We start from the raw sequence: 27,989 nt of genomic DNA on the forward strand, positions 1-27,989 counted from the left end.
TAAAACGCTAGAGAGAACATGGCTGTCTGACCCTGTTTGGAAATCCCCCCCTCCCCCCTCTCTCCTCCTTGAATGGCGCGGGTCCAAGTTGAACAATGCAGTAACGTATTGCATTTCTCACTCAATAGCCATGGTCAAGGGCGCGAGAAACATGAGTCCGTATTGCGACTTGAACGGGCAGACGAAACTGAAATCCCAGTCTTCCATTCTTATGGATTGGAAGAGTGTTTATGAAATGGAGCTCGTCAGTGTAATGGTTTAATTTGTCCTCTTGATTGGAGAAGTTTCAGTCAATGCTCTGCCTGGTGGTTGATACTGCATCTTATCTGATGTTCAGCCGTTTCTATTTCATTAGATTCTCATGGAGACTATTTGCAGCAGTCAATAAGTCATTCAACGGTGTGTCTTTGGACGACTCTGAGGTGCTCACTCACGCCGTCTCTCCTCCCGAAGCCAGCAGCACTCGTGGAAAGTGAAAAATGTTGTCTGACAAAACTCCGCATTTACAAACCAACCAGTTTGTCGAGAAGTGTTGGCTGTTACCTCTGAGCTTTGATTGACATTAAGCCTATTTCTGCCAAATGTTTTTTCCCGTTGCTTCGTCACCGTGATCACACTGTAGCCATAGTTTCCAGTACTACTTAACAGCTTATCAGACTGAGACAATGAAGTTTATTGTGTGACGTTGTGTGTTATTCTCTCCGCTTTGTTCTCCGTAGGGCCAGACGGTGTGTCTGCAGCCTGTAACCCAGATAGAGGAGGTTCTCTACCGGTACTATCCCCTCCACATCGAGACCCATGGACCGCCAGTACCTGAGCTGGATCAGCTAGGGCGACACGGGTACGAACACCTTCACACACTCACAACATGTAGGCACCACACAACTGCCACCGCAGGAATGGCGTCGATTTCAGCTCCTTTAAAACATGCAGTGAATAGAAATGTCAGTATGTTTTGACGATGGTACCATGATCGGGGTTCAGTGGATTTTCAATAAATATATATATATATTTTTTTAAATGATAGGATTTTATTGGACTGTTCAAGTCTGTCCATAAGTAGGTGTACTGCTCAAGCTGTAGCAGGGGAGCAGAAAGCTGCTGAGGGAAGCCTGGCTCCTCTCAGTGCAGTCTCCTCTGATTAGGGAGAGAGAAACACTACTGCCCTACCTCAAGCCGCCACAGTGCCTCTACAGGAACGTCCATTAACACGCACAGGAAGTGCTTTCCCCCCCGACGGCCCCCTTGGGCCAATCAATCCACGACGCCACTGGTCCAGTCCTCGCCAAGCACAGGCTATCCATCAAGACAGCCGAGCGCCCAGCCGTCTGCACTGGCTGGCACTGCAGCCTGCCCACACACTGAGAAAAACTGCCTTTTATTGGGTGACAGGGGCACATTTGGAGCATTTTCAGGGCTAGCCCATTGGTGGAAAGCAATTTTCAGCAATGCTTCAACCTTTCCTTTAGCTGGGATTATGCATATTTTTTTGCGTGATATTTTCAGCTTTGCTGCAACTTTTCTAGTTTCTTTGTACTTGTATCGTTCTTCAGATAAAAGGCACTATTGATTTTTTTCACACAATTGCATTCACCTAATTAGCTGGAGAAGCACCTCATTAAGGCTAAACTTCTCCCCTTAAAGGATTGCATGAGAGTTTAAGTACAATAACTGGCACCTCTTTACATTATGTATGCAGTTAAATGCTGAGTTTCTGCTTCTTTTGGCCGGGGCTGATCAATATGCAGATGAAACACATCTCACAATGTTTGCCGCATGCTGGAGCTGAGGGAACTGAGGGGGGAAGGGGGGGGGTGCTAGGAGGACGACTGAGGAGTTGGGGGTCTGGTGTCAGCAGTTCAGGGGTCCTGGAGGAGTGGCGCTGGAGAGGAAGGGCTCTGCCACTGAGATAAATGAGGCTGGACTCGATGAGGAACGCTGCTCCCCCAGGCCCAGGCCTCAGGCAGCGACACAGACAGCCCCCAGTCCGACAAACCACAACTCCCACGATGCAATGTGCTCTGTTAAGTAAAAACAAGGAATACTGCTGACACTTCTGTGCAGTTTGCAGTTTGTGATTCAGCTAGGTTTGGGGTTTTACGCATACACACACACACACACGCTCAGACATACACAAACGCACGTGCACAGATGCACACACACACACACACACACACGCTCAGACATACACAAACGCACGTGCACACACTCACACACACACACACACACCCTTGAGCACACACACATGTACAGTCCCCGCAACCCAGTACACGGTTAGCGTCATACACACTCACATTCACCCCCATCTCATTTCAATCCCAGCAGCTTCTTGGCCACAACAGAACTTGTGTGATGTGGTAACATTTGAAAGGGGTGTGCTGGGGGAGCAGGGAGGAGAGAGCGAAAGAGCGAGAGAGCACAGACAGGGTTGAGAGGGTGAAAGTGAGTCCTCTGTGTGTGTGTGTGTAGAGAGTCGGGCTGGAGCCCCGGTCCTGTGACCTGTGAAGGGAACATGCCTGCGTGTGTCTGAGGGGGATATGGACGGGTCTCTGTGTGTGTGGGGGTGGGGGGGGGGTGTATTTTAAACAGGGCTGTTTGTCTTGGTCAGGGCCCATGGTGACTGCAGCACCACCGGTGATTTGTCTTAGACAGGCCCGTCAGGAGGGACTGGAGAGTTGCGCACGCGCACACACATGCACACACCTACACACACACACGCACACACCTACACACCTACACACCTACACACACACACACACACACACACACACACACACACACACACACACACCTACCTCTCCCTAGTGGCCCTGGGGCCTCTGGGGCCAGTCTCTGCACAGGATGTCCAGTCAACACAGACCTGACCGGAGCCTTGCTTTTTAGTTAAACACCATCTTTCTTCCACCACTTTCTCACTCTCACTCTCACTCTCTCTCACTCTCACTCTCTCACTCTCTCACACTCACTGTATGTGTCTTATTTGCCTTGTCCCTTTGCCCCCCAAAAAAAACCGCAGGAGTGCTGCGCCGCTGCCAGGAAAAAGAAGGGCCACGCCTCTCTCGCTGTCTCTCCCTCTCTGTCGGCTGTACCTGAATAAATATGGGCTGAGCTGAGCTCTTATTAAAGACAGCTGCCTCAATACTGGGGCAGAGAAAAGGCTGCATGTTCAGGCAACAGGGGCCTACGAAAGTGTCCATTCAGCTTCCCCCCTAACCCCCTCCCCCCCCCACACACACACACATACATACATACATACACATGCAGTGTATGCACATGGTGTGTGTAGGTGTGTACGATCTGCCACAGAGGATAGCACCCCTACAGCTTGAGGTTTCTGTAATAGCGACATCATGTTGTCCGTCTCATTGATTGGCACATTCCCAGATCAACGCACACACAGGCTTAGGGTACAGTAGGAATATAGCATTATGGACAAGGGGATGAACGGATACCTATTCTTTTCCACTGCCAATATGGATTCCTAAACTTTTACTTTTACTGTATCAATTTAGACCATTTGAGTCAGCATTGGAATTTTTATTATGACATAATAAATGTTTCTCCATTGGAGATATCCCCAAAAAATTTGTATGCCAAAATGCAGAAAATCGAATAGCTTGGCTTCAATTCTGGAGATGTAACGCATGTCAAACGGATACCCTGCTTAAGCCTGGTATCAGCTGGATATCAGATGATGCCCTGTTTAAGCCTTGTATTGATACCCTGTTTAAGCCTGGTATTGATATCCTGCCTAAGCCTGGTATCGGCCGGATATCAGATGATACCCTGTTTAAGACTTGTATCTATAACCCTGTTTAAGCCTGGTATCGATAACCCTGTTCAAGCCTGGTATCGATAACCCTGTTTAAGCCTTGTATCAATAACCCTGTTTAAGCCCGGCTAATCTTTCCTGTGACAAAATGGCATCCAATGTAATAAAAAAAGTCAACCAACGAACTCGATTCTTGTACCGGATCTCCTCTCTGGTAAACAAAAATACCCTGAAGACTCTGGCAGGAGCACTCATTGGTATGGTACCAAAGCACCTCAAAGGCGCTAAAAACTAAATTACAAACATCTCAAAACAAACTGGTCAGACTACTGCTTGACCTTACTCCTAGAACCCACCTCACCCCTGCCCACTTTGACAACCTAGGATGGCTTAGAGCAGTAGACGACAAGAGTACAGCAACTTGCAATGGGCCTGGTCTACAAGATACACTACGCGACCAAGGTACCCATGTACATGTCAAAATACTTCCCAAAGCCTAGTATCGATGCCCTTTGTTAAGTCTGGTATCAGGTGATACCCTGTTTAAACTTGGTATTAGATGCCTGGTATCGGCCAGATATTAGATGATACCCTGTTTAAGCCTGGTATCAGATGTTTAAGCCTGGTATCAGATGTTTAAGCCTGGTATCAGATGTTTAAGCCTGGTATCGGATGTTTAAGCCTGGTATCGGATGTTTAAGCCTGGTATCGGATGTTTAAGCCTGGTATCAGATGTTTAAGCCTGGTATCGGATGTTTAAGCCTGGTATCAGATGTTTAAGCCTGGTATCAGTTGCGTTGGCCGTATATCAGATACAGTATCGGCGCATCCATTCCCTATTACAGACAGCGACTTTTCCTTCCTACGTCACCCACAGATTAGAGGTAAGAACTCGTCACAAGTACAGAGTTCCGCTCCTCATTTTTTGTTTCGTTAAAGTACCGCTCGGTAGTCATGAAGAGAGGAGTCCCAGTAACATTTTACACGGCTGGGATGTGAATCTCTGTGCACGGCAGGCAAACATAGAATAGGTAGCTGTTGTTGACATCCACCCCCCTGGCGCCTGCTGAAAGACACAGACCCTGAATGGGAGCACTTGTATACATCCTAAACACATGGTACTGTTTAAGACACATTTGCACGTTTGTTTGAAAAGGCCTATGTTTTGTTTTGAGCCCGGGCATACACATTATCTTCTAGGCCTGAGAAAAAGATTGTCTTTATGTGTTTTTTTGTTTATTGTTTGTATGTGCATCAAGAGCATCTGCATGGGTTTTCATGCAATGAAGACTGCTCCTTAAAGATCAAGAGTCCTGCGTAGGCGATGAAAGACTGGCTGGGAATCTTGGGACGGGACGAATCGTATGGAGGACGGGGGTGAGGGAAAGAGAAATTGGCAGTGGAGCATTAAAACATTCTACTCAAACCTCAAGTGCTGACAATGAAAGCTAGAGAGAACCGTTGTTTGTGTTGGCACAGGTCGCCCTGAAATTAGCCCATCTCTCTGACAGCAGTTGCTCAACATGCTTCGCCAAATGCCAGTGAGGATAATATTATGAAGTTTTGTCTCCTCGTCCCCCTCCCCCCTCCCTGTGAGTCTCTATAATTGGTGGAAAAAGTGAGGTTTTCTGTTGGGAGCGCTTGTCAAGCATCCGTCTCTCGTCGGGCAGGGTGAAGGGGAGCAGCTGAGCCGGGCGGAGTGAGTGTTTAGTCTGGAGCCTCTCTCCTGAGGGGGATGTGCCGCTCCGCACCAGGAAGTAGTCTACAAACGTGCGTCGCCAGACCACTGGAGACTGGCTGAATGGGTTAAAAGTGGAGAGGACTGGCCGTTGACTGAAGACTTCATACGACCAAAGATGCTGTAATGAAGGAAGATGAAGCATTAGAAGCTGCACTGATGAGATGAAAATGGAGCAGTTCCTGTCTCCTAAGTGGAGAGAGCTTTTACACGGGTGCCCTCGTCAACACTGTGAGAAAGCAGGACGAGGCTCAAACAAGCTTGTTTTGCGCCGGATCTACAGGTCAGAAAAATATGAATTCAGCATCACAATGTTCACAACACCCTTCAGCGTGTAAAGTCCAGTCCAATATTTACCTTGATATCTACGGTTAGTAGTTTTACTACTATTAGATAATGTGTCTCAAGACACATATTTAGCTTTCGTTCGGCCAATTAAAATATCCTTATTCATCCAAAACCTCTGGATATTTCATTGGGGTGAAGGGAGCTTGTGCCCCCTCTGATCTCCTATGGTGGGGGGGGGGGGGGGTAAGCCAGCCAATACCAAGCCTTGTACAGCTCATGTGACGCATTACAAGAAGTGAGAAAGACTAGTCTCCCTTTTGAAAGGGCTCTGACAACAAGCACTCTTTTATGTCTTAAGGCAACCACCCCCTAAGTCATTGTCTAGTCATATACTTCATCTTTTCAACACGCATACATCCATGCATTCGTGCATACACATACTGTCTGTCTAGCAGTGATGGAGGCCTGCTTCCTGGTCTGGCGTGCAGCCAATGATTAATGGCTCTTTGAGTGATGTTCTCCTCCTGCCTGCGCCCTCTGACTTGCCTGTGTTGATGTGGGGATTGATGTGTGTGTGTGTGTGTGTATGTATGTGTGTGTGTGAGAGAGAGGGAGAGAGAGGGGGATGTAGTGTGTGTGTGTGTGAGAGAGAGGGAGAGAGAGGGGGATGTAGTGTGTGTGTGTGTGTGTATGCCTGTGTATGTGTGTTAAGTGAGTGGGAGGGAGTGAAGCAGTGTAATCTGCGGTGCTATGACAGTCATAGGCTCCGGGAATCCAGCTCGTCCACCCAGGCCTTTCTCTCCATCTTCCCTTGCTTCATGCTGCTGGGCCTGGCCTACCAAAGCCCAAGGACTTCCCTTCCACCGGCCCTCAGTCTGGATCAGGGGAGTTAGCAAGCCAAACAAACACCCGTCCCAGTGACCTCCGACTCCATCCCAGCCACCGTATGTGAGGTTGGAAGTTGCGTCCAACTCATTCCTCAATTATCCTTCTCGCTCCCCCCTTCCTCTCTCTGTTGAGAGACTGTAAGTCAGCCGTGATATGGCTCCTTCCTGTCTTTATGGAGAGCAGTACAACAGGCGAGCCAGTGCTGGGCTGAGGGACTAGCTGAAGAGTTATTTTTTTTTCTTTTTGGGAAATGGCCCTCGATGGCTTTTCCATACATTTCAGGGTCTGTGATCCCGGCAGGGAGCACATCCATTTGATGGTTCAGGGGGCCTGTTGGGGCCACGGGGGGGCGGGGCCTGTTGGGGCCGCGGGGGGAGAGAGGAGAGAGCAGAGGTCGCTGACTGGAGAGAACCCGGGGAGCAGCACTGGACAGCAGAGTGCTGAGAGAGAGACTGACTGCAACAGAGTGATGGCACCTTGGAGAGAAGAGCTCTTGTACACTGGCCCTTAAACGGCTGTGCGCACACATACACACATGGACACACTCACACACCCATACAGCTTTGATGCTTGAGTTATGGGCTGGGTGAAGGGGAGTGAGGCGCCGTCTAGTATGACCTCAGATGAACTCCCCCAAGAGCAGAGGTCTTTGATGTAGTTTTACTACTATTAGATAATGTCTCAAGACACATATTTAGCTTTCGTTCGGCCAATTAAAATATTCACTCATTGCTATAAAAATTCATTTTATGAGAAAATGGTTTAGGATAACTATATGCGGCTTTCACACAATGGGACTCTTCCACCCCCAAAAAATATTTTTGGGTTACCAGCCACCATAACCGAGACCTCAGGCCAGACTTGTGCTCCATTGCATGGATGTTGGCTACTCCGATATCTGATACCATCCACTCTTCGACACCTCACACTCATGGCACGTGCCAGTGTGGTGTGTTACTAGATAAACCATAGCCCGGGTAACCAAAGACCTCAAGGTACTTCTTCTCCGGTCATTTATATGCTTCCGCAGCTTACATCGGACAGCTTGACTGCAATCCAGTAGCTCACAGATTTGAAATTTGCATATCCAAAAGAGACTGCAGGAACTATATATAAATGTGGGAGCCTGAGCTTTAAAGCCCAAATCTGTTATAAAATGGTTTGACCATATCAAGGTGAGGTATAATATATATTCCGTTCTTGATCTGTAGATTGGAGAATATGCTATTGGGAACTTTCCTTTTGTAATTCGGAATACAGCGTTAGATCTGTTTTTACTATGATGTGTCCAAACATAACCAACGTAAGCTAAATATTTTACGGCCACAAAATACAGTGAATACAATTTTTAAAACTCATGCTGTCTTGTATCAAGAGCTCAGTCAACCAACAAGACTATAAAACATTTAGGTGGAGGGGCTGTTTGTTTGCGTTGTGATCACTGATTGGGCCTTTATAGCACAGCTATTTGACTTGTCTTGTCAGCCGGGTTCCCCAGCATCACTATGTATATGGTCACTGGCCAACATTGAGATTCTGTCTCGCCTTGTAGCTGCTTACTGTGCTCATTACTGGAGCAGAAACAGAACTATACAGTACCGACCCCTGGAACCCCACCTAGACCATGATGATCATTACTGGAGCAGAGACAGAACTGTACTGTACCGACCCTGATGATCATTACTGGAGCAGAGACGGAACTGTACTGTACCAACCCCTAGAACCCCACCTAGACCATTATCCCGTTTGTGTCAGTAAACGGACCATTAACAGACGTGGCTCTGCTGAGGCCACATCCCTATTGTTCCCCCTGCCCTGGACCTGAGCAAATATTGATCTTCTCTTTTGAGTGCGAGTCATAATAAGCACGTAACTGTAGTGGGTTGGTTTGTCATAGTCGCTCGACTCCGTGAAGAGGCTTTTTAACTTGTGGATGAGTCATTTCAGAGCCGGGGCCTGGAGAGCAGCAGCAGGGAGAGCGAGGGAGGCCATAAAGAGCGGGGCAGTCCCCCCAGTGTGTATTCTGCTCATCTGACCGAGGTCTGGTTTTAGTGTTATTGTTTTTCCTGTGTAGGCCGTGTGCCAGACAGCCCAGCAGCAGCCGCACCCCCCCCCCCCCCCCCCCCCCCAACTCTTACTTACCCAGGCCAGGCCAAACCAGGCCATCCCAGCCCGGGTGAAGCAGACACCACCAGTGGGACACCAGGGATCCTCTGAGGTAGCGGCCTCTCATGCTCCCCGGGTTTATTTGTGTCACTGCCTGACAGGCAGCAGGGTGGGTCAGTATACGAGAGAGCAAAGCGATGTCTCCTCACTATTTATATACATTAACACACGGGCTCGTCTATGCAGAGGTGTGTAAGGCGGCCACTGTCCATCAGTCGGAGTGGGTTGCGTGTTTTGATTTCATGCACTCATGCACGATCGCTTTCTCTCTCTCTCTCTCTCTCTCTCTCTCACACACACACACATACATAGGAACACACAGGAACCCTGTGCCTCTCCCCTGATCCTTGCCCCCCCTCCAGGGCAGAGGGCTCAGTGATGTACAGGGGGGATTAGCGGGCTCATTTTCCCCTCTTAAGAACCGGGGGAAACAAAACAAACTCCCGTCATCTGGGGCCGCGCTGTGGGGACTTGCCTCACACAACTAATTGTAGGAGGTTACCTCTCCACTGTGATGTATGAATCACCCCCCCCCCCGCTCTACCTTTCTCTGCTTTTGTGTTTTTCTTTTTCTCTCTCGCTCTCTCTTCCCTCCCTCCCTCCCTCCCTCCCTCGCTCTCTTCCCATCTCTCTCCCTAATTGAAATCCTCTTTGCCTCTCCCTCGTGGCTCGAGGTGTTCTGGTAACTGATACCTGTGGAGGAGAATCCTCTTGAGAACAGTCTATTCTTCCTCGGGTGTGCCAGTGTTCTATTCCCATTCCCAACATGTTACATCTAACCATCAAGACTCCCCTGTGGTGTGTGTGTGTGTTGTGGGTGTGCCTTGTGCTCGGAGCTATTCAGTGAAGAGCATATGCCTGTCCATTGTTTACAGCCTCCCCATTTGGTCGACGATGACACTGATGTCATATCATTGCCGCCTAACCCCCACCAACCCCTCCAGCCCCTGCCCCCCTCTCCCACCCCCGCCCCCCTGCAGTATGTTTTCTCTGCTCCCCAGGGCCATAGACTGATCAGGAGGCAGGCTGTGGAGCTGAGAGAAAGAGAGAGAGGGAGAGGGAGCGCGAGAGAGAGAAGCTCCAGTATCAAGTGACTAGTAGGGTGTGATGGCTCTCCAAGCCTGTGGCGCTAGTTGGGTGTTAGGCCAGTGGCCCGCTCAGTCGGGTAGCCTCTACTGCCCCCACCAGGCCAGATGGGGGAGGTGCAGGGCTGGGACACAGGAGGAGAGCCTTGGATGAACAGTCAGGTGACACTTTGAACAAGGAAGTGAGGTTGCGTTTGAGGTGTTTACAATCGGCCTTTATCATGGGCCCTCTGTAACTCAGCCATTCACAGGCCCAAAACGAAGCAATAGCTCTTAGCTCTTATCACCAATAACGTGCAGGTTGTCCTGATGAGAGCTGGTTGTCCATCACTGCAAATGAGCTTGTATTTCTATAAGTGATAATGTCAAGTGTCACCCAATGCTTGTGTTAACACCCTAAAAGAGTTCCCCTTAAACTAAGTGTTACTGATAGCCTCCTCTTCTCTTTAGGCTGAAGTGAAGTAGCTACAGGCTGTCAGCGGTGAGACACTACATGGTAACGGATAAGGGGTCTATGGGCTCATGGGGGTATGATGTCACTGCATTGAAAGACCCCCCCCCCTGCCTCCACACATATACACCCTGGGTACAATTTGAGATAATCTGTCGGACGGTGTGTAGTTGGCTAATGGCCGCGGATCTGTCTTGCACACTCTCGTGTCCTGGAGGAAACTGCATCTTGTGAAAAAGAGTGTGACCTTTGACCTCTGGTGATTGAGGCTTGCTGTTGACAGATATAGTATACCTGTGAGAGTGCTCTGTGTTTGGCCTGACTGCAGGGGGTGGGGGGTGGGTTGTGTTTCTGGGCTGGGGCCTCATCCAATTCACACACTCTCCACTGGTGAAATTCTGCCTCATTGGTTCGCTGTTGGTATATACTGCAGATACAGACCACTTTACCCTTAGACAAACATGCACTTGCATGCGTGCGGGTTGTGTAGGTTTGCACTTGTGCATGATGCGCACATACACGCACTCTCTCATATTCTCTGTCTCTCTCTCTCTCACACACACAATCATATTCTCTCTCTATCACACATGCATATGCACACACACACACAATCATATTCTCTCTCTCTCACACACACACACATGCGTAATATGCACACACACTCGCATAAATACACAAACACACATGGTGCGCATGCACACAAACTCTTGCGCGTGCACACACACACAAACTCTTGCGCGCGCGCACACACACATACACACAAACTCTCTCGCGCACACACACACATTCTCTCTCTCTGCTCAGGGGTGCTTGTGCTCTCAGGGTAGATTGCAGGCAGAAGGGGGGAGAAGGGGTAGCAGCACCGTGAGTGAGTGTAACTGGAGCCGCCTGAGGAATGCAGGGGGTGTTTTTGGAGGAGAGGAGTGGAGGGGTGGGGGGTGCTTGAGGGAGTGGAGGAGGAGGGGGGTGATTAGGGGGTGACAGCTGAGTGCTGACCCCTCTATAATGACAAATCATCTGGCAGGTGTGTGGCTCTGCACCACCCCTACAGCCCACTCGTTCCCAGGCCGGGATTCCCAACCGCTGCCCGAGTCTGAGCGCTAAAGGAAGACTTCCTGACACAAGCAGGACTGCTGTCCAACAGGCTCATGGTGACTCTGGCCTCTGTCCCCCGGTGCCGCCTGTCCGGTGTTTACAAGTCTTCTTTTAGACGCCCTCAGCGTTTGAGTAAACACGGTGGCTAATGAGGCTTCTGTCCTTGGAGCGTTCTCAGATGGGTGAGAGCGTTATTGATTTTGACTTTGTAGATGTTGTTCCTTCGAACAGAATGTAGAGTCCGTCTCCCAACTGTCCGTGGGTCAACAACATCACCCGGTCTGTCGGTGATGAATCGTCGCTCGTGACGGTCTGAAACTAGGAAGCCTCTTTGATCCCCAATGCTGAAAAAACAACTGCTGTCCCCGGATCAGAGACGCTGCTGTGAGAGCGGACAGGTGCCCGAGCTAAGGCCTGGTCTGGGGTCAGTGCCGAGACCTGTGAGAGCTGTGGAGCCGGGAGGAGCGCGTAAGAGCAGCTGGCCCCCTCCACCAGACTCCACGCTCCAGTGATTCATAGATTGTTTAGTACATTAGTCTCTCCGACAGAGAATCTCATTCATACAGATCAGCACTTATTCTCTGTATCAATGGAGAGACCGAAGCCGCTCCAACCCCCTTGAACCTGCTTTCCGGCAGCGAGGAATGTCTCCACGTACAAATGCGGCCAAACCACATAACTGCAGAATGAACATTGTTTAAGACTGATTCCAATTTCTCCTTTGTCTCATTCATCTGCCCTGCGGTCTGTGCAAGTGTCTGCCGTCGAACAGAACAGTGTCTGCCGTCAGTAGGCCTCTTTTCTTTTCCACCGCGGCCGGGTTTCCCCTGCCGCTGTTCCAGTTCCAGCCGACACGTGGAGTCTAGACAGGGGGCCCCGATTCCAGCCGCGAACCTCCCTCTCTATCTGCTCCAAAAGCCCCGGCTGTTTTCTCTCCCGAGCCGTGCGGCCAGACACCCTCCGACCCGCCATTGCTCCTCCAAACACGAAGGGGGCGCCACGCATTCTCCACTGGAAATTACGCGGAACCCGCCTGAAACATTTTCGCCCACTTATCTTTTCACTTTGAATTAGGGATGGGGCCTCCGTGGCGTTTTCCAGGCAACAGGAGCAGGGAATACTTTCGGGGGTCCCGTTGGGAAAACCCGGGACGGTTATTAGCGTTAGCAGGAGACATTGCCCAGGTACTGACTTCCAGGCCCGAGTGGAAAAATGTTGTTCGCTCTCAAACCGTCGGGATCCTGTTTGGCTCTTTGAAAGAGGAGTAACATAAACACTGAGTGCAGACGTTGCAAGAATAATATTATGAAGACTCCAAGTCATCCACTTCACCGTATACACTTCATCATTCATTTTTGTAATTTACTTCCAACATCTGCTCATGTTACTGTTTATCCCAAATTAAATATTGCAGTAAGCAACACATGCCCATCATTGTACCATATTATGGTAATTTAGAACGGCGATCACGCAGTTTGGCTGGAACTACTTAGTAGGTTGTCAACTTTTAACGGGACACCTACCAACCAATCAGCATATTTAAGAGATGTTTACCACGGGACCACGATATAAAGTGCACTAAGGAAAGAGAATTGAGAAGCTTTTGAAATAGAAGGAGCTGGCCCAGTCCACGTGAGCCACAGGGCACGTATACATTATTCTTTGTATGTGTAAACGAAAGGAAAACCCCTGTAAACTCCCACGCTGACGAATTCAGACACACACACACACACACACAGAGACTGACTGTCATTCAGTGTCACTTACTTGTCTCTAGCACCTGCACTGGTCTATTCCCACCCCCCACCCCCTAAGCGACATAATGGACCAGTCCAAAGTGACCCATATTTACCCAATAACAGGAGGCTTTGAAAAGGCCCAGATCGAGTTGCAGCTAATGCTCCGGTGGGGCCCAGAGAGTGAAAGATGTTACCGGCCCAAACGGCTTGGGTTTCAGGGGCCTGCGAACAAAAGGCAGGCCAGTCCTCTGAGAGAAGGAGGAGAGGACGAGGGGCGATGGGGCTGAAGAGGAGGAGGAGGGGGGTCCTAACTTAGTCATACTACACACAGACGGCACACAGTAAGCTGAAACAGTAGCAGCATGGCTGGCTTCCCTGCACACTGTAGAGTGTTGTTAAGTGTCTGGTCCAGCCTCTGGTCATGCGTGTGTTGTGGTTGATCTCTTTACCTGTCAGAGATGCATCAATATATCGGCAGACCTGGGCTTTAAATAAATTTAAAAAAATTACGCAATCAGAATCAAGTCTGTATTTTTATATATATTTTTTAGAACAGAGTAACAATAACAAGGACTTTTGTGTAAAGAATTAATTTCAGCTTTTGTCCTTTACTTGACACCACTCGAAAATAGGCACGTCTGAAAAGCATAATCTGTTTTTTTACTGTCATTTGTACTAACTTCTTAAACTGATCAATAATGCTATTGATATCTGCATTCGCTGATACGGATGGTGAAGTTGGATCGGCGTCAAAAATGTATGACAATAATGTATTGGAACATCCCTAGTATCTCTGTGCCCTTGTCTTTTCAAAGGCGCCGTCAAGAGGCTGTCTGCTTTTCTTGTCGAGTCTACAGTACATATTTAATCATTTCAAGACCTTGCTTGTCTGGGTTGTCATCTGTCCATTTTTTATGTCAGGCTGTACTATCAAGTACAGTCATGCAAAAAAGAAGTGTCATATTCTCCGTGTGCTTTAGCAAACATTTCGGCCCTGGTGTGCGTCTGAGTACATGTACTGCGGCTTGGCCTTTTGGGAGGAGATGCACTTACAGCAGGGGAGTTAATGGGGCAGAACTGAACTAACCTCTAGTGTTAGGGGTGAGCAGAGGCCAGACTGGGTTGGTTTAAGAGAAGAGGAGTGGCGATGATGATGATACCCAAAGGTGATTTCACTTCATATCCCCCCCTCTTGACACCCCCCCCCCCCCCCCCCTGTCAAAACCACACACACGCACACACACATTATTCACTCTCTTCCTCCCCCCCTCCCTCCTTCGCGCTCTCCGTTTCTCTCTCCCTCTCTCTCTCCTTAGGGGCAGGCAGGTATAAAGTTACACAGAGCTCTCAGCTTTCTTGGAAGGAATGACCACATGAGTAGCTTGGGGATTAGATTAGCAGGAAGAGCAGACTTAGCCGGGCCGTAAATAGCCCACTTTTTCACCGTTAAAAAGGCCCCAGTACAATATAATCAATAGATAGCACTCGTCTGATGCAGGAAGCCATCTGAGAAGGCCTCCCTCAAGTGCTCCGTGAAGGACGGGCTACAGCAGCTTGGGCTGTAATGAAGTTATTATTAATCACTGGGCCTCCTGTTTTGAACTGGCGTGTAGTTCCTCTAGTGGGTGATGAGTGGCCTTGCCGTGCGAGAGACCTAATCACCGTAGCCTTGTTGTTGCTCCTTTCACTTTCGCTGTCTGGCGTCTGTAGGACCCCCGCATGGTTGTGTAAAATTCACGAGTTAATTTGTGTCTGCGGGTACTATTGGCGTAAAAAAAATTGTTCGCTCCCCCCCACCGAAAGTCTCATTATTAGAAAAATATCAGTGCACAACCTAGTGCACAGACACCTTAGCATAAACGCATAATACAAACACAGGTCTAGTCTCTCATATACTCTTACCTTCCATCCATCTCATTCGTATACATACACCATTTCTCTCTCACACACACGGTCTCTCTGAGCCTCCCTCCTCACAGGTGTTGGGTTACTCTGCCAAGCAGCTCCGACGGGCGCAGAAATCACAGAGAGCTGTCTGTCTGTGCTCTCGATTCCCATTTCACTTTGAAGTTCCCCCCGGCTCTCAGGAACAGGGGCCACAAAGCCAGACTCGTGTGAGGGCTTTAGACCTCTCTGCCCGGGCCTGAGAATTCTGGAGGGGAAGGGGAGGGGGGTGTGCTGCATGCTGTCTCAGTTGCTTTGGATCTCCGTCGCTTGAGGACTTTGTTAGCTTTGTAGTCAGACACTACGAGGAACCAGTGAGGCCTCTCTCTCTGTGTGTGTGTGTGTGTGTGTCTGTGTGTAGGAAGGATTAGAGTGGGTGGGGCTGTAGGGTCAACCTCTGGGCCCCTCCCCTCCCAAGTGGAGGAGCACCCCATCACCGTGGGGATGAGAGGTTGAGGCTTTAATTGACAGCTCGGCTGTTTTTCCATCTTTTGGCTCAGGAGTGAAAATAAACAGTGACTCTCGCCGTGGCTCGAAGCTGAAAAGAGGCCTTGGCAGCTACATCTGTAAGCACTTAAAAAATAAAAAGCACCTATAATACTTTAATAGAGGCATGTTGGAGGGGCTTTTAAGCACGGAGGTGTTGAGCGTGTGGTTGTGTGGGCAGTCCTGTCTTTCTGAATGTCAACAAGGGGGTAAAAGGCTCTGAGAGAGAAAAAAATGAACATTTGACAGAGAAAAGAAAACCGAGCTGCACTTACAGGAACGACTGCAGAACCTCACTAGCTTTTAGGCAGCCATAATAAAGTATGCCGTAGCATCGGTAAGAAGACACTACACCAGAGACGATAAATGCCAAACAATATGGGCCGGTCTGTGAAGTGATTTACTGCACGTATCACCGAGTCATGACACGGTCTCTCTCTCTCTTTGTTCTCAGGTATCTGAACCACGTGCGGGCCGCCTTGCCCCAGGACACAGCTGGAGGCTACAACTCGGGCCTGGCGTGTCATCGAGCCATCCAGGACGCTTTCAGCGGGCTGTTCCCATCACTGGCCTGAGCCCGTCTGGAGCCAGGACGCCACACCAGCCACTGGCCGGCTGGACATGTGAACTGACTGGACTACAAAGCCCACGCTGCTCTGCAGGTGAAATACAAAAGGGCCAAGCGCTGCTATGGTGGACTCTCGTGTGACGCGGATCAGGCCCAGGATGTGCGTTTTGTTTTTCTATTTCATATTCATTTAGTTAAATATTTTTTTTATTTAAATAAAAAAAGTCAACCCAATGCCCGTTGTCTGCTGTTTTAATTTAAAAACTCAATGTCAAGGGGAGCCACGGTGACTCACCACGTTAAGACGCATACTGCAGGGCGGTGGTGCAGTGGGCAAGGCGCTCACCACCAATGCAGGAGACGCTGGGTTCGAGCCCAGCTCTCCGCATTGCTATCAGCTTGGCTGGTCGTTCATACTAATACAATTGGCAGTATTAGGGGGTGGGAAGCTGATGGGTGGGGATCGGACGTTGTGGACAGCGACTCCTACAGGTCGGTTGGTGCGCCTGCGCAGCAGAATCAGGAAGTGACGGGGGCGCAGACCCCCGACGCTGAGAGATTGCGCTGTGCAGGTGAAAAGATGCGACTGCTGCTTCCTCGAGTACCGGAGGGGACACGTGAAGGCTTCGTCCACATTGCAGCCAGCTTGTGGGAGGCATGGCCTAACAGCGTTCGAGACAGGGGAGGGTAGAATTGGACGATACGAAATTGGGATGGGAGAAAAATAAAAATGGAGAAAAAGTAGATAAAAAAAATAAATAAAAACGCATACTGCACTATCCCAACGTCCTGGGTTCGAATCCGGCCCAGGACATGTGTTGCATGTCCTCCCCCATCTCTTCACCCAATTTTCTGACTGTCCTATCCACAATAAAGCAGAAATACCCTAAAAAATCTTTAAATTTGTTTTAGTTGGGGCGCCCCAGTGGCGAACCACATAGCGCGCTCAGCCGCGACACGGGCGACCCGGGTTCGATTCCCGAATCCGTCGTTATTTCCCGAATGTCTTCCCCCCACTCTTGTCTCCCATTCCTCCTCTGTCTCTCCCTACTGGACTGCCCAGTAGTAATAAAGCGATAAAACGCCAAAAAAGAAATCTTTAAAAAAAAAATTGTTTTAGTTATTCAGTTATTAGATACTGTATGATAAATGATGTAGTAAACAAACACATGGATAGTTATTTGTCCTGTTTTTATTATGACAAGCTGCAATAACATTTACTATAAAATGAAACAAACAGAATTCAGAATTGTAAAAAGAAATGTACAACTCGGGCGGCTACGTGGCGTAGTGGGCAAGGCGCTCGCCACGAATGCGGAGACGCTGGGATTGCCTGTTAGATCCCAGCGCTCCACATTGCTTTCAGTTTAGCTGGTCGTCCGTACTAATACACATTGGCCGTATTAGGGGGTGGGAAACTGATGGGTGGGGATCGGGCGTTGTGGACAGCGACTCCTACAGGTCGGTTGGTGCGCCTGCGCAGTAGAATCAGGAAGTGTCGGGGGCAGCGTGAGCCTCCCACCACGCGTTACTCCTCGCCACTGAGAGATCGAGCTGCGCAGGTGAAAAGATGAGACTGCTGTTACCTCAAGTACCGGAGGGGACTTGTGCTATGTATGACTTAGTCCACATTGCAGCCGGCTTGTGGGAGGCAAGAAACAACGTTCGTGACAGGGGAGGGTTGAATTGGATGATACGAAATTGGGATGGGAGAAAATATAGAAAAATGGGAGAAAAAGTGGATAAAAAAAAAGAAATGTACAACTCAAATGTATAGCATTGAACATGACACCAAGTCGGTGGCATCTAATCTGTTGTCTCCTCACACTTCTGTCTCTTTGAGGCCGGTTCCTCTGTAGGCTCTGTGGAGGAATTACAACATAATTAATATATTTGATAATGGTAATATCTGTAAAAAATATGAGATAATGAATCCATGTTTCTTCATCTGGAATAGCCACAATGATCCATCACAAAACAGAGGAAACGGAAGGTATTACTGTCCTTTGGCTTGTTTTTAAATTGGACCCTAGTTAACTTAATATCTTGGTTTTTGCAGAAACGGCTTTGCTAACAAAACGGATGGTGATGTAATCGGGTCAGTTCCAAAAGGTTTGCCCTCGCCAAATGTTCTGGTCCCATCAAAACGCATACAAATTTGGCCGAGATGGAAGCATAATCGGCCCTGTCCAACAGACACTTGGAGCTGCCACACACTCGAATCATCCTTATAAACATGTGCTCATGCCACCACACCTATTTCTCACGCTCAAATAGAAAAATAAGTTGTTGGGGACTCGAACCATATAAGACTATGGTAATGCCTAAATAAATAAAACGTTTTTATTTTGATTCGTGTTGAAGATAATATTCTGTGCATTTTGCCTGCATTGACCAAATCGAGTTGTCATCCAAACGAGTGTGTGCACTGTGCACCTGACCCCCTGACCTAATGACCTGTTGAGTGCAGCAGGAGAGCAGTCACCTGGTCTCCCTCACTGGACAACATCGGAGGTATTCAAAAACAATCAGGTGGTGGGTATTAGCCTAGCCTACTAACTACATCCTACATAGTCTTAGACTATTACTACTGTTTGATGTAGTTTCCAGCAGCTAACGTTAGGTAAACCTGCCTGATTCACCTAATAATGGATAACAGCTGCATGCATTTGCAAGGTAATCTGCATGCAGCAGTTATCCATTGATGGAAGGCTTTGCTCAATGAGGCGACCTAACGTTACCTGACTACAATTAGAATAACTATTTATTTGGTCTACTGTAGGCTGGCTACATCAATGTGTAGCCTACTACTAGAAATAATTTAAATGTGCTTATGAATAAATATATTAATAATGAAATGGCAATTATTTTATTACCGGCCAGAATTAGCTAGTATCTGTGTCACTCAAGTCTGTTTACATATAGATATTTTTATTTGTCCACTTTCATGGAAATTTGTCTTTGGCTTCACCATGGTTGCAATCAACAAGATAACAGTACAAACACCACACAGGCACAAAAGACATTGCCCCAAAACAGCCCAATACATAGACAAAAAGATAAACAACAACAAAAACAGGGACAGAGCTTCAGGTACCTAACGAGTACCATGGTTAAAATAAAATGGATGAAGTACTTAAATATGTTTTTGGGGGCTAGAGGAACTCTATAGCAGTGGTTCTCAACTGGTCTAGCCTCGGGACCCAACATTTTCCTTAGTCATTAAGTCGCGACCCAACATTTTTAACCACTATGATTTATGTAAAAAAAAAATTGCAGTAATACGCAATCTTTCAAAACATGAAATAAACACAAGTGCAACAAAAGTGCAACTATTGCTAAAAACCCAATGAAATAAAATAATAATAAATAATATATGCTTCTTAGCAGATTTCTTAGCTTAACATAACAGACCTAAATTTGGGGGAACTAATGGGATAACTGGGATTGCAACAAAAGTGCAATTAGGGCTAAAAACCCAATGAAATAAAATAATAATAAATAATGCTTCTTAGCAGATTTCTTCGCTTAACATAACAGACCTAAGTTTGGGGGAACTAATGGGATAACTGGGGTTGCAACACAAGTGCAACTAGGGCTAAAAACCCAATGAAATTAAATAATAATTAATTATGCTTAGCAGACTTCTTAGCTTAACATAACAGACCTACAGTACATTTGGGGGAACTAATGGGATAACTGGGGTTGCAACAAAAGTGCAACTAAGGGCTAAAAACACAATGAAATAAAATAATAATAATAAATAATATATCCTTCTTAGCAGACTTATTAGCTTAACCCTTTAATCGCCGAAGACGCTGTTCAGCGTCTTTCCCCGCCATGCTTATTCTGCCGATGACGCTGGACAGAGTCTTCGATATCAATATTTCAAAAATCTGTGATCGAAATCATATTTCTCCCCCGGAGACATTATATGTACTGGTGAGCCCGTCAACTCTAACGGTTCAAGAGCGCCATCTGGTGGCCGATCGGCCCGATCGCCCAGGGAAGAAACAGGAAGTGGAAGCTGGTGCTCATTTCAATTTGGTCCGATCACTCGCTATAGGTCCCGGGACTCGAGCTCGACACAATGAATAGCGATCCGTTGCCAATAACTCGATAAACAACATGATTTGGACGTATATACTATTATACAACCTGGAAATGGATTGGGTATTTCTATATCCCATAATAGAAAAAATTCTGTTCCACTTGTTGCATTTGGGGCTATAAATCAAGTTCTGGAGAAAGCTGCAGAAAACGATAAAAACATACTTATACTTTAGACCGTATTTTAGTATGAATATGTGAATGAAAAAGTATAACGTTGCTACACCCTGAACAATAGATATAGGACTTTGAATGGGCCATGGTAATGTCAATTTAGCAATACAATTTAAAAAGTTATAGCCCTGCAAAGAAGGGGAACTTCTCCATGTTAAATAGGGCTGGCGAGGGATGGTAAATTATGAATTTAACCCCGGCGATCAAAGGGTTAACATGCAGGGAACTAATGGGATAACTGGGGATGTTGTTTGCTCCTGACAAGAGTCTCAAAGTCTGGGGTGATAGTAGACAAAGCAACTCTGAGGTCATGCTCAATGTCCAATCTATTCCTCCGCTTTGTCTTCAGCTAGACCAGAGCTGAGAAGCCACTTTCACAAAGATAGGTAGTGAGAGAAAAAAAAAATAATAATTATACAACCCGGGAGAAAGATGGCGGTATATATACATACGGTGGTGAGAGAATATATACATATACGGTGGGGAGGAGACTGTACATTAGGAGGGGGTGGGTGGGAGAGAAATATACATGGTGGGGAGAGAATATATACATACGGTGGGGAGGAGACTGTCTATGTATATTTCTCTCCCACCCACCCCCTCCTAATGTACAGTCTCCTCCCCACCGCATGTATATATTCTCTCTCCACCGTATGTATATTTCTCTCCCACCCACCCCCTCCTAATGTACAGTTTCCTCCCCACCGTATGTATATATTCTCTCCCCACCATATGTATATATACCGCCATCTTTCTCCCGGGTTGGTGTGATCACATGACTGACAAAGCCGTGCAGTGATAGGCCAGAAGTCAGTTCGATTGCATCCAGGCTCGAAGCTTATCCTGTCTTGGTAGCCCGGATGATGGTTTTTTACATCGAATTCTATACACCGCAATTATGCATCAAATTTTTTACATAGAATTTTATACACCGCAATTATGCATCACATTTTTTACATTGAATTTTATTATGCATTCGAATTTTTTACATTGAATTTTTATTTCACAGGTAAATTCGGAGCAAAAAAATTCAGATACATGATTTTCAAAGTAATTATTTTCAACGCTATAAATTCGTTGTCTGAAAAAATTCAGATACATGTTTTCAAAGTAATTATTTCCAATGCTATAAATTCGGTGTCTGAAAAAATTCAGATGCATGTTTTCAAAGTAATTATTTTCAATGCTATAAATTCTGTGTCTGATCAAATTCAAATACTTCTGTCACTCATTTGCTTCCATATAACTCAGACAATCGTCTTTGTGGTTTCCCTATAACTTTACTGGCCATGTTAACAATCCTTGCCAATTTGTTCTTATTCTTGGCCCCAAGGTTTCCATACCAGGTTGAGATATCAAACTTTATCATACTTTCAACAAGACTTTTGTATACCAGCTCTAGAATATCCCTACTTACAGCAAAACTATTCAACTTTCTTAGAAGATACAAGCGTTGCATAGCTTTCTTGAAGATGTATTCTGTGTTAGCTATAAAGCTCATGGTGTTATCCAGGAAAGTACCTAAATATTTTAAATGTTCTACCACTTCTACAGACTGACCGTTTATTGTAACTGGTTGGCTTGGATGGAGCAGGCTACTGTTGCAGCTGATGGTCAGCTCTTTGGTTTTACCAGTATTTATGACCAGTGTGCTGTCTGTACAGTACACCATCACCATCCGTCGATCAGCTCACCAATATGTCTAAAATATGACTCTTCTTCACTCTTGATGTCACGCTCCTGCAGTAGCCCGATCAATGCCATATCATCAGCATATTTGTATAACTGGAATGTAGAATCTCTGAGTTGCTCTGAGAAGGTGCCATTATGACTGAGGTTGACCAGTGAGAAAGTCTTTGATCCATAATATAAGTCCACCATTAGTACCAATATTTAGGAGCCTTTGCAGTAAGATATGTGTTGCCATTGTGTTAAATGCTGAGCTAAAATCTATAAATAAAACTTGCATAGCTTTTAGACAGCTGTAGATATTTAGTGATTAAATTGACTGATGTAAATATTGCATCTCCAGTGCCCCGTCCACATTTATAAGCAAACTGGAGCGGGTCCAGACAGTTGCCTATGGCTGCTGTCAGGTGGTTGACTATGACCCGCTCCATACACTTGCTCAGAATACTGGTCAGAGCAACTGACCTGAAATCATTCAGTAAGGAGGCCGCAGCCTTTTTAGGTACAGGCCAGGGATGATTGTAGACAATTTCTATGACCGAGGTACAACATGTTCATCAAGTAGATACTAAAATAGTTTAGTAAGGACAGATTTAAGTTGGAAAATGCAGCTCTTACGTACCCTCCCTCTCAGGCCATCAGGGCCTGGGGCCTTACTGGGCCTGACTGTAGCCAGGCAAGCAGCAGCAACATTCTCATTGAGCTTGATACAATTATAATCAGTAATGGCACTGCATACATTGTCACAAGCCGTATCATAGTGTCCAGGATCAAATCTACTGTAATGCTGATTCAAATCATTGGCAAAAGAAAGGAGGGGAAATATTGCAGTTTCCTGGTCTCCCGTCCCATCATTGCATTAAGACCATCCCAAGCTTTCTTTGAGTTACCAGAGCATAGCTGCTTCTCTACCGTTTCTTTGTACGCTTGCATATTCCTCTTACTAATAGATCTGATCTCCTTCCTCTTTTCCTTAACTAAATCTGTCCCCCTTAGTAAATGCAACCCTTCTCTTGTCGATGCATTTTTTCATCTCCGTAGAGATCCATATCTTGTTGTTTGGATATAATTTAACTGATTTAGCAGTTGTTGACAGAACAGACAACAGGATGTCCTCTAAAAATGTTCCTTTGATGCAGTCAGAGCTTGGTAAAGCTGCATTCTCCCACTATGCTCCCTTTTTATGGAATACGCTGCAAGTAAAACTTTGTCTAGAGGCACTTCCTACTGTAAATGCTTTTAAAGGTATGCTACGATTAGCCCTTCACGAAACATGTAACTGTTTTACCTGATGCTATTGTTGATGTGATTATGCTCCTTGCCACTGCACAAATGACCTTTTGTATTTATATTTGAATGATATGTTTTTTGTTTAATGCCCTGTTTTATGTTGAAACTTGTTGTGTGCCGTGTTGGTCAGGACTCCCTGGAAGAAGAGATCTTGTATCTCAATGGGACATTCCTGGATAAATAAAGGATAAATAAAAATAAATAAGATGAAGGGGGGAAAAAAGAGGTACCTATTGTTTTATTTTTCAAAAGATCGGCCACCCAAAAAGAGCTTCTCAGACAGATTAGCAACAAACTATAGTCTACCCATATAACTCTGTATGATAGCCACGTACAATAATACTGTATATACATTTACTTTTAGTTGTACTTGTGCTGTATGATGATACATTTTAATCTAATCTAGTAAGGATTAGAAGAAAGAAAAGACTGCACATGTGCAATGCGCGCATCAAATTCTAAATCAGTTAAAACAATCGCCATTCCATAAAGTCTCACTCCAAGGTTTTTCTCAAATGTTTGCAGCCCTGCAGACATTACGTGTGGAAAAATAAATAATGTGTCTGTAGATAATGTGTCTGTAGATGGACAGACAGTGGATCAGTTGTGTAAATGAACGCTCACCTGCCGTTCCGCAGTCTGGGCTGAAGAGCACCTCTTTTGGGAGGGTGAAACTCACACACATCATCTCCTTGTTGGGCGCTACGTTTCGCACCAGATGCACAGAGCATCGGCCCTCTAAGGAGAAGCCAAGACTGGTAGAAGCCCTTTCCACCATGTCCCTCTTGGCGTCGTCTTCTTTGGAGAACCCATAACAGTGCACCACGGGCAGGTTCTTCACACAGGAAACCTCCTGGTCCAGGAGGCCTCTGAATGCATCCAGGAACTCCAGAGCCAAGGCCGGCAGGTTCATAACCACGTGCACACCGGCTGTTCCCTTCATCAGGGTGGGAAGCTTCTGTTTCAGGGGGCCCTGGATGAAGGCCCTGCCGTCCAGGTTAAAGGTTGTGACCTTGCTCTCCACCTTGTTCAGCTTACAGTTGTGTTGTAACCAGCGATAGGACTCTGGGTTCAGATCGTTGGCGAGTACAGCAGCGCCACGGCGGGCAGCCGGTATGGCGAAGGGACCCACGCCGGCGAACACGTCCAGTAAAGTGTCGCCGCGGTTGAGAAGGTTCACCACGCGCCCGTGCTCCGTGGACAGACGGGAGTTCCAGTACACGCGGGAGAAGTCGAACTCAAATATCATGCCGTTTTCTCTCACCTGCGACACAAAAGTGGTGATGAGGATGATTGCTTCATATTCGACATTCAGAAAATATTGTCTACTGTGAGAATGCTGCATGCATATAGGATTAGACAGCTTTATTAATCCCTGTGGGGACATTTATTTTCCAACAAATCAACCAAATCTACAATCATAAAGATGACAAAGGATATAGGCATTGCATTCACAGTACAGATAAATAATATCATGAGAAACCATTTGAGACATGATTAACAGCTAAAAAGTGCTATGGATCTAAACCAGGTATAAAAGTGTGGATTAAAAAATCTGGCCGCTGCTGAAACAAAAGGCCTTCTGAGTCATTCAGTAGAACACTGAGGCATCACTTATCACTCACTGAATGAGGTGTGTTAAAAACACTGTATAATGGGAGGCCTTCGAAATACAGAACTGTTTTTAGTGTGGCTCTTTTCTCTTTCCTCCAGTGACCTCAAGTGAGTCTGGGGTAAGGCCAATCACTGAGACAGTCTTTCTGATAATCTTATTGGTCTTGTTTTATCATCTGCAGTGATGCCCCCCCCCCAGCAGAGGACATCGTAAAAGAGGACACTAGCTAAGATTCCATGATAAAAACATGAAGAGACATCTTGCTGTTATCAAAGGATCTAAGCTTCCTCAAGAAGAAGAGTTTTGACTGAGGCTTCTTGAATACAACCTCAGTGTTCTTTTTCCAGTTTAATTTACTGTCCAGGTAGACAAGATTTTTGTCTGAACAATGTAAGTTATCCGCTGACCCTTAATTATCACTGGGAGGACCTCCTTCTTCCTCCTGAAATCAGTCATTAACTCTTTGGTATTCCCAGCATTCAATAAAAAACGAATTGCATCACACCAGCTGACAAATGATTGGATCTCTCTTTTGTAGGCCAGGTCGTTGCCTTGGTGATGTAGACCCATGAATACCAGTAATGTTGAATCAATGCACACTAGGGCATATGAAAACCAGTAATGTTGAATCAATGCACACTAGGGCATATGAATACCAGTAATGTTGAATCAATGCACACTAGGGCATATGAATACCAGTAATGTTGAATCAATGCACATTAGGGCACATGAATACCAGTCATATTGAATCAATGCACACTAGAGCTGTAGAGCATATGAATACCAGTAATATTGAATCAATTCACACTAGGGCATATGAATACCAGTAATATTGAATCAATGCACACTAGGGCATATGAATACCAGTAATGTTGAATCAATGCATTAGGGCATATGGAAACCAGTAATGTTGAATCAATGCACACTAGGGCATATGAAAACCAGTAATGTTGAATCAATGCACATTAGGGCACATGAATACCAGTAATGTTGAATCAATGCACACTAGGGCATATGAAAACCAGTAATGTCGAATCAATGCACACTAGGGCATATGAATACCAGTAATGTTGAATCAATGCACACTAGGGCATATGAATACCAGTAATGTTGAATCAATGCACACTAGGGCATATGAATACCAGTAATGTCGAATCAACGCACATTTGTGACAACCTACTTTTGCCACCATATTTTCCTCTCCAGCCAGCACCTCCATCTTGAAATAGCGATAAGTGGTGTCTATGGTGTTTGTTTTATTGACCACACAGGTCACCCCGGGGTTCTTGTCTATCATGACTTGGCCTGAAATGGGAACAGCAAAGGAGTAGCATTAGGTGATGAGGAAAGCAATATTGTATCAGTGCTCTATGCACTCATGCATAATGTCATTTAATTTATCTGTGATTAAACATCCAGAAAAAAACATTCTCACTGTTCTAACCAGTGTTGGGGAGTAGTTAACTGTAGTTCAATAACTACATTTTGCAGTAGTTGGGTGGTCAAATCAGATTTTTCTGTGGTTAATAACGTTTGGGTCATGTCGTTTAGGTAGTTAATTACAAACTACATATTTCACAAGTGAGGTTTTAATTGCCTTGGTCCCTAAATCAAACACACCCTCACTTTACATCACTTCAGTTGTTGCTCTGTGTATCTATACAGGATTCCAGACTCCACAATGTAGTTTGGATGTGGTTGGACAATTTTTTCAAAGTAGTCTTAGTTTGACATTGACAAGCTACAGTTTTTTTTTAGAGTTAGTAGTTAAGATGAAGTTGAACTGCTTTCAATCAGTAGCCAGTAGTTTGGTCAACTATAGTTTCAGAGTAGTTTCCCCAATACTGGTTGTCACATAGGCATGGCCAACTTTTTCCACAGTATTTTGATTACATCATCGTCGTAGGCAAACAACAAGTGATTGTAATCAACAACAGTCGTCATTAAATGACAGCTGTGTTAGTGGCGTTGCGCCATGTTGGTGCTCTGCTAAACACACGCCTGCCCTGCAACGGTCTCAGTCAGGCTCTCACCTATTAGGTTTTTATAAGGCAGCTGGTGGTCCCTCAGGTTCATGTGTATAATATGTCCCACCCGACTGAAACCAGTGGTGACATCCTGGCCCTCTGGCAGCACGGCCCGCAGTATCTCCTCACCCTTCAGGTTGTCATAAACCAGACGCAGCTCGAAGTTCTCCAACTCCAGAGGGACACCGAGTGAGTTTAGGGCTTCAGTCTCTGCTTCACTGAAGGAACTTGGTGAAGTCATTCTAGTAGGATCCAATAAAACTAAAGGAAGATCAACTGTTTCACTACTGTTCTCTTTGTCTATTATCACTCTTGGTATATTTGGTCGATGGATCATAGCCTTTTTCAGGCTTTTCACCACCTTGTTGAGGAGCCCCGTTGGCACGCGTAGTGCTGGGACGACAACAGTCTGTGTGAAGGCCTCTCTGTCTAAAGAGGTCATACCACGGACCTCTGGGGGGGCTTTGTAGATCATAGGGTCCGCCGTGTTTGGCTGTGGTTCAGCCATCGGCTTTAAAACGAAGACCGGACAGGCTGAGGCAGCTCGCAGTGCTCCAGAACAACTGGGTCGTAGCAGCAGTGTCGTTCTTACGCAGCTTTGCGTTTGCAACAATGTGAAGATTCTTGGGGGGATCCTGCAATGACAGAGCGCTATCATTCAGCGAAAGCGGCTATTATGTATAAAAATGTCGTCGTATTTGCATTGTACGTTTAACAAATAGTGAACATTCTTATTTCGATGTTTATTCAACTATGAGATACAAAGGAAAAAAACGAAATTCACAACTCACCTCAACATCGCTCCAGACATGTGTAGTAAACGTCATCAGTCGTCGACTTGTGAGAAGCGAGGCGATTGGTTGA

General features: G+C 46.3%; 2 protein-coding genes across 3 annotated transcripts in view; one reads left to right on the top strand and one right to left on the bottom strand.

Moving 5' to 3' along the window:
• Positions 1–16,426, top strand: part of mnat1 (MNAT1 component of CDK activating kinase) — an 86,618-nt gene extending 70,192 nt beyond the window's left edge. The window contains 2 exon segments of the mRNA XM_084309923.1: positions 720–841; positions 16,107–16,426. Of these exon segments, the coding sequence (XP_084166049.1) occupies positions 720–841; positions 16,107–16,227 (243 nt within the window). The 3' untranslated portion in view covers positions 16,228–16,426.
• Positions 16,427–17,416: 990 nt separating this feature from the next.
• Positions 17,417–27,936, bottom strand: trmt5 (tRNA methyltransferase 5; the record flags this gene model as incomplete). 2 transcript variants are annotated; one of them, XM_084310163.1, is made up of 5 exons in its annotated part: positions 17,417–18,082; positions 24,108–24,747; positions 26,279–26,403; positions 27,132–27,760; positions 27,917–27,936. In XM_084310163.1, 5 exons carry the CDS (start codon positions 27,934–27,936, stop codon positions 18,027–18,029), a joined length of 1,470 nt encoding a protein of 489 aa, XP_084166289.1. In that variant the 3' UTR covers positions 17,417–18,026. The 2 variants fall into 2 exon arrangements, with proteins under 2 accessions (XP_084166289.1, XP_084166290.1); XM_084310164.1 differs by lacking the exon at positions 17,417–18,082 and adding an exon at positions 23,558–23,655.
• Between the last annotated feature and the right edge of the window lie 53 nt (positions 27,937–27,989).

The sequence above is a fragment of the Notolepis coatsorum genome (assembly GCF_963971535.1).
Source record: "Notolepis coatsorum genome assembly, chromosome: 3".
Lineage (NCBI taxonomy): Eukaryota > Metazoa > Chordata > Actinopteri > Aulopiformes > Paralepididae > Notolepis > Notolepis coatsorum.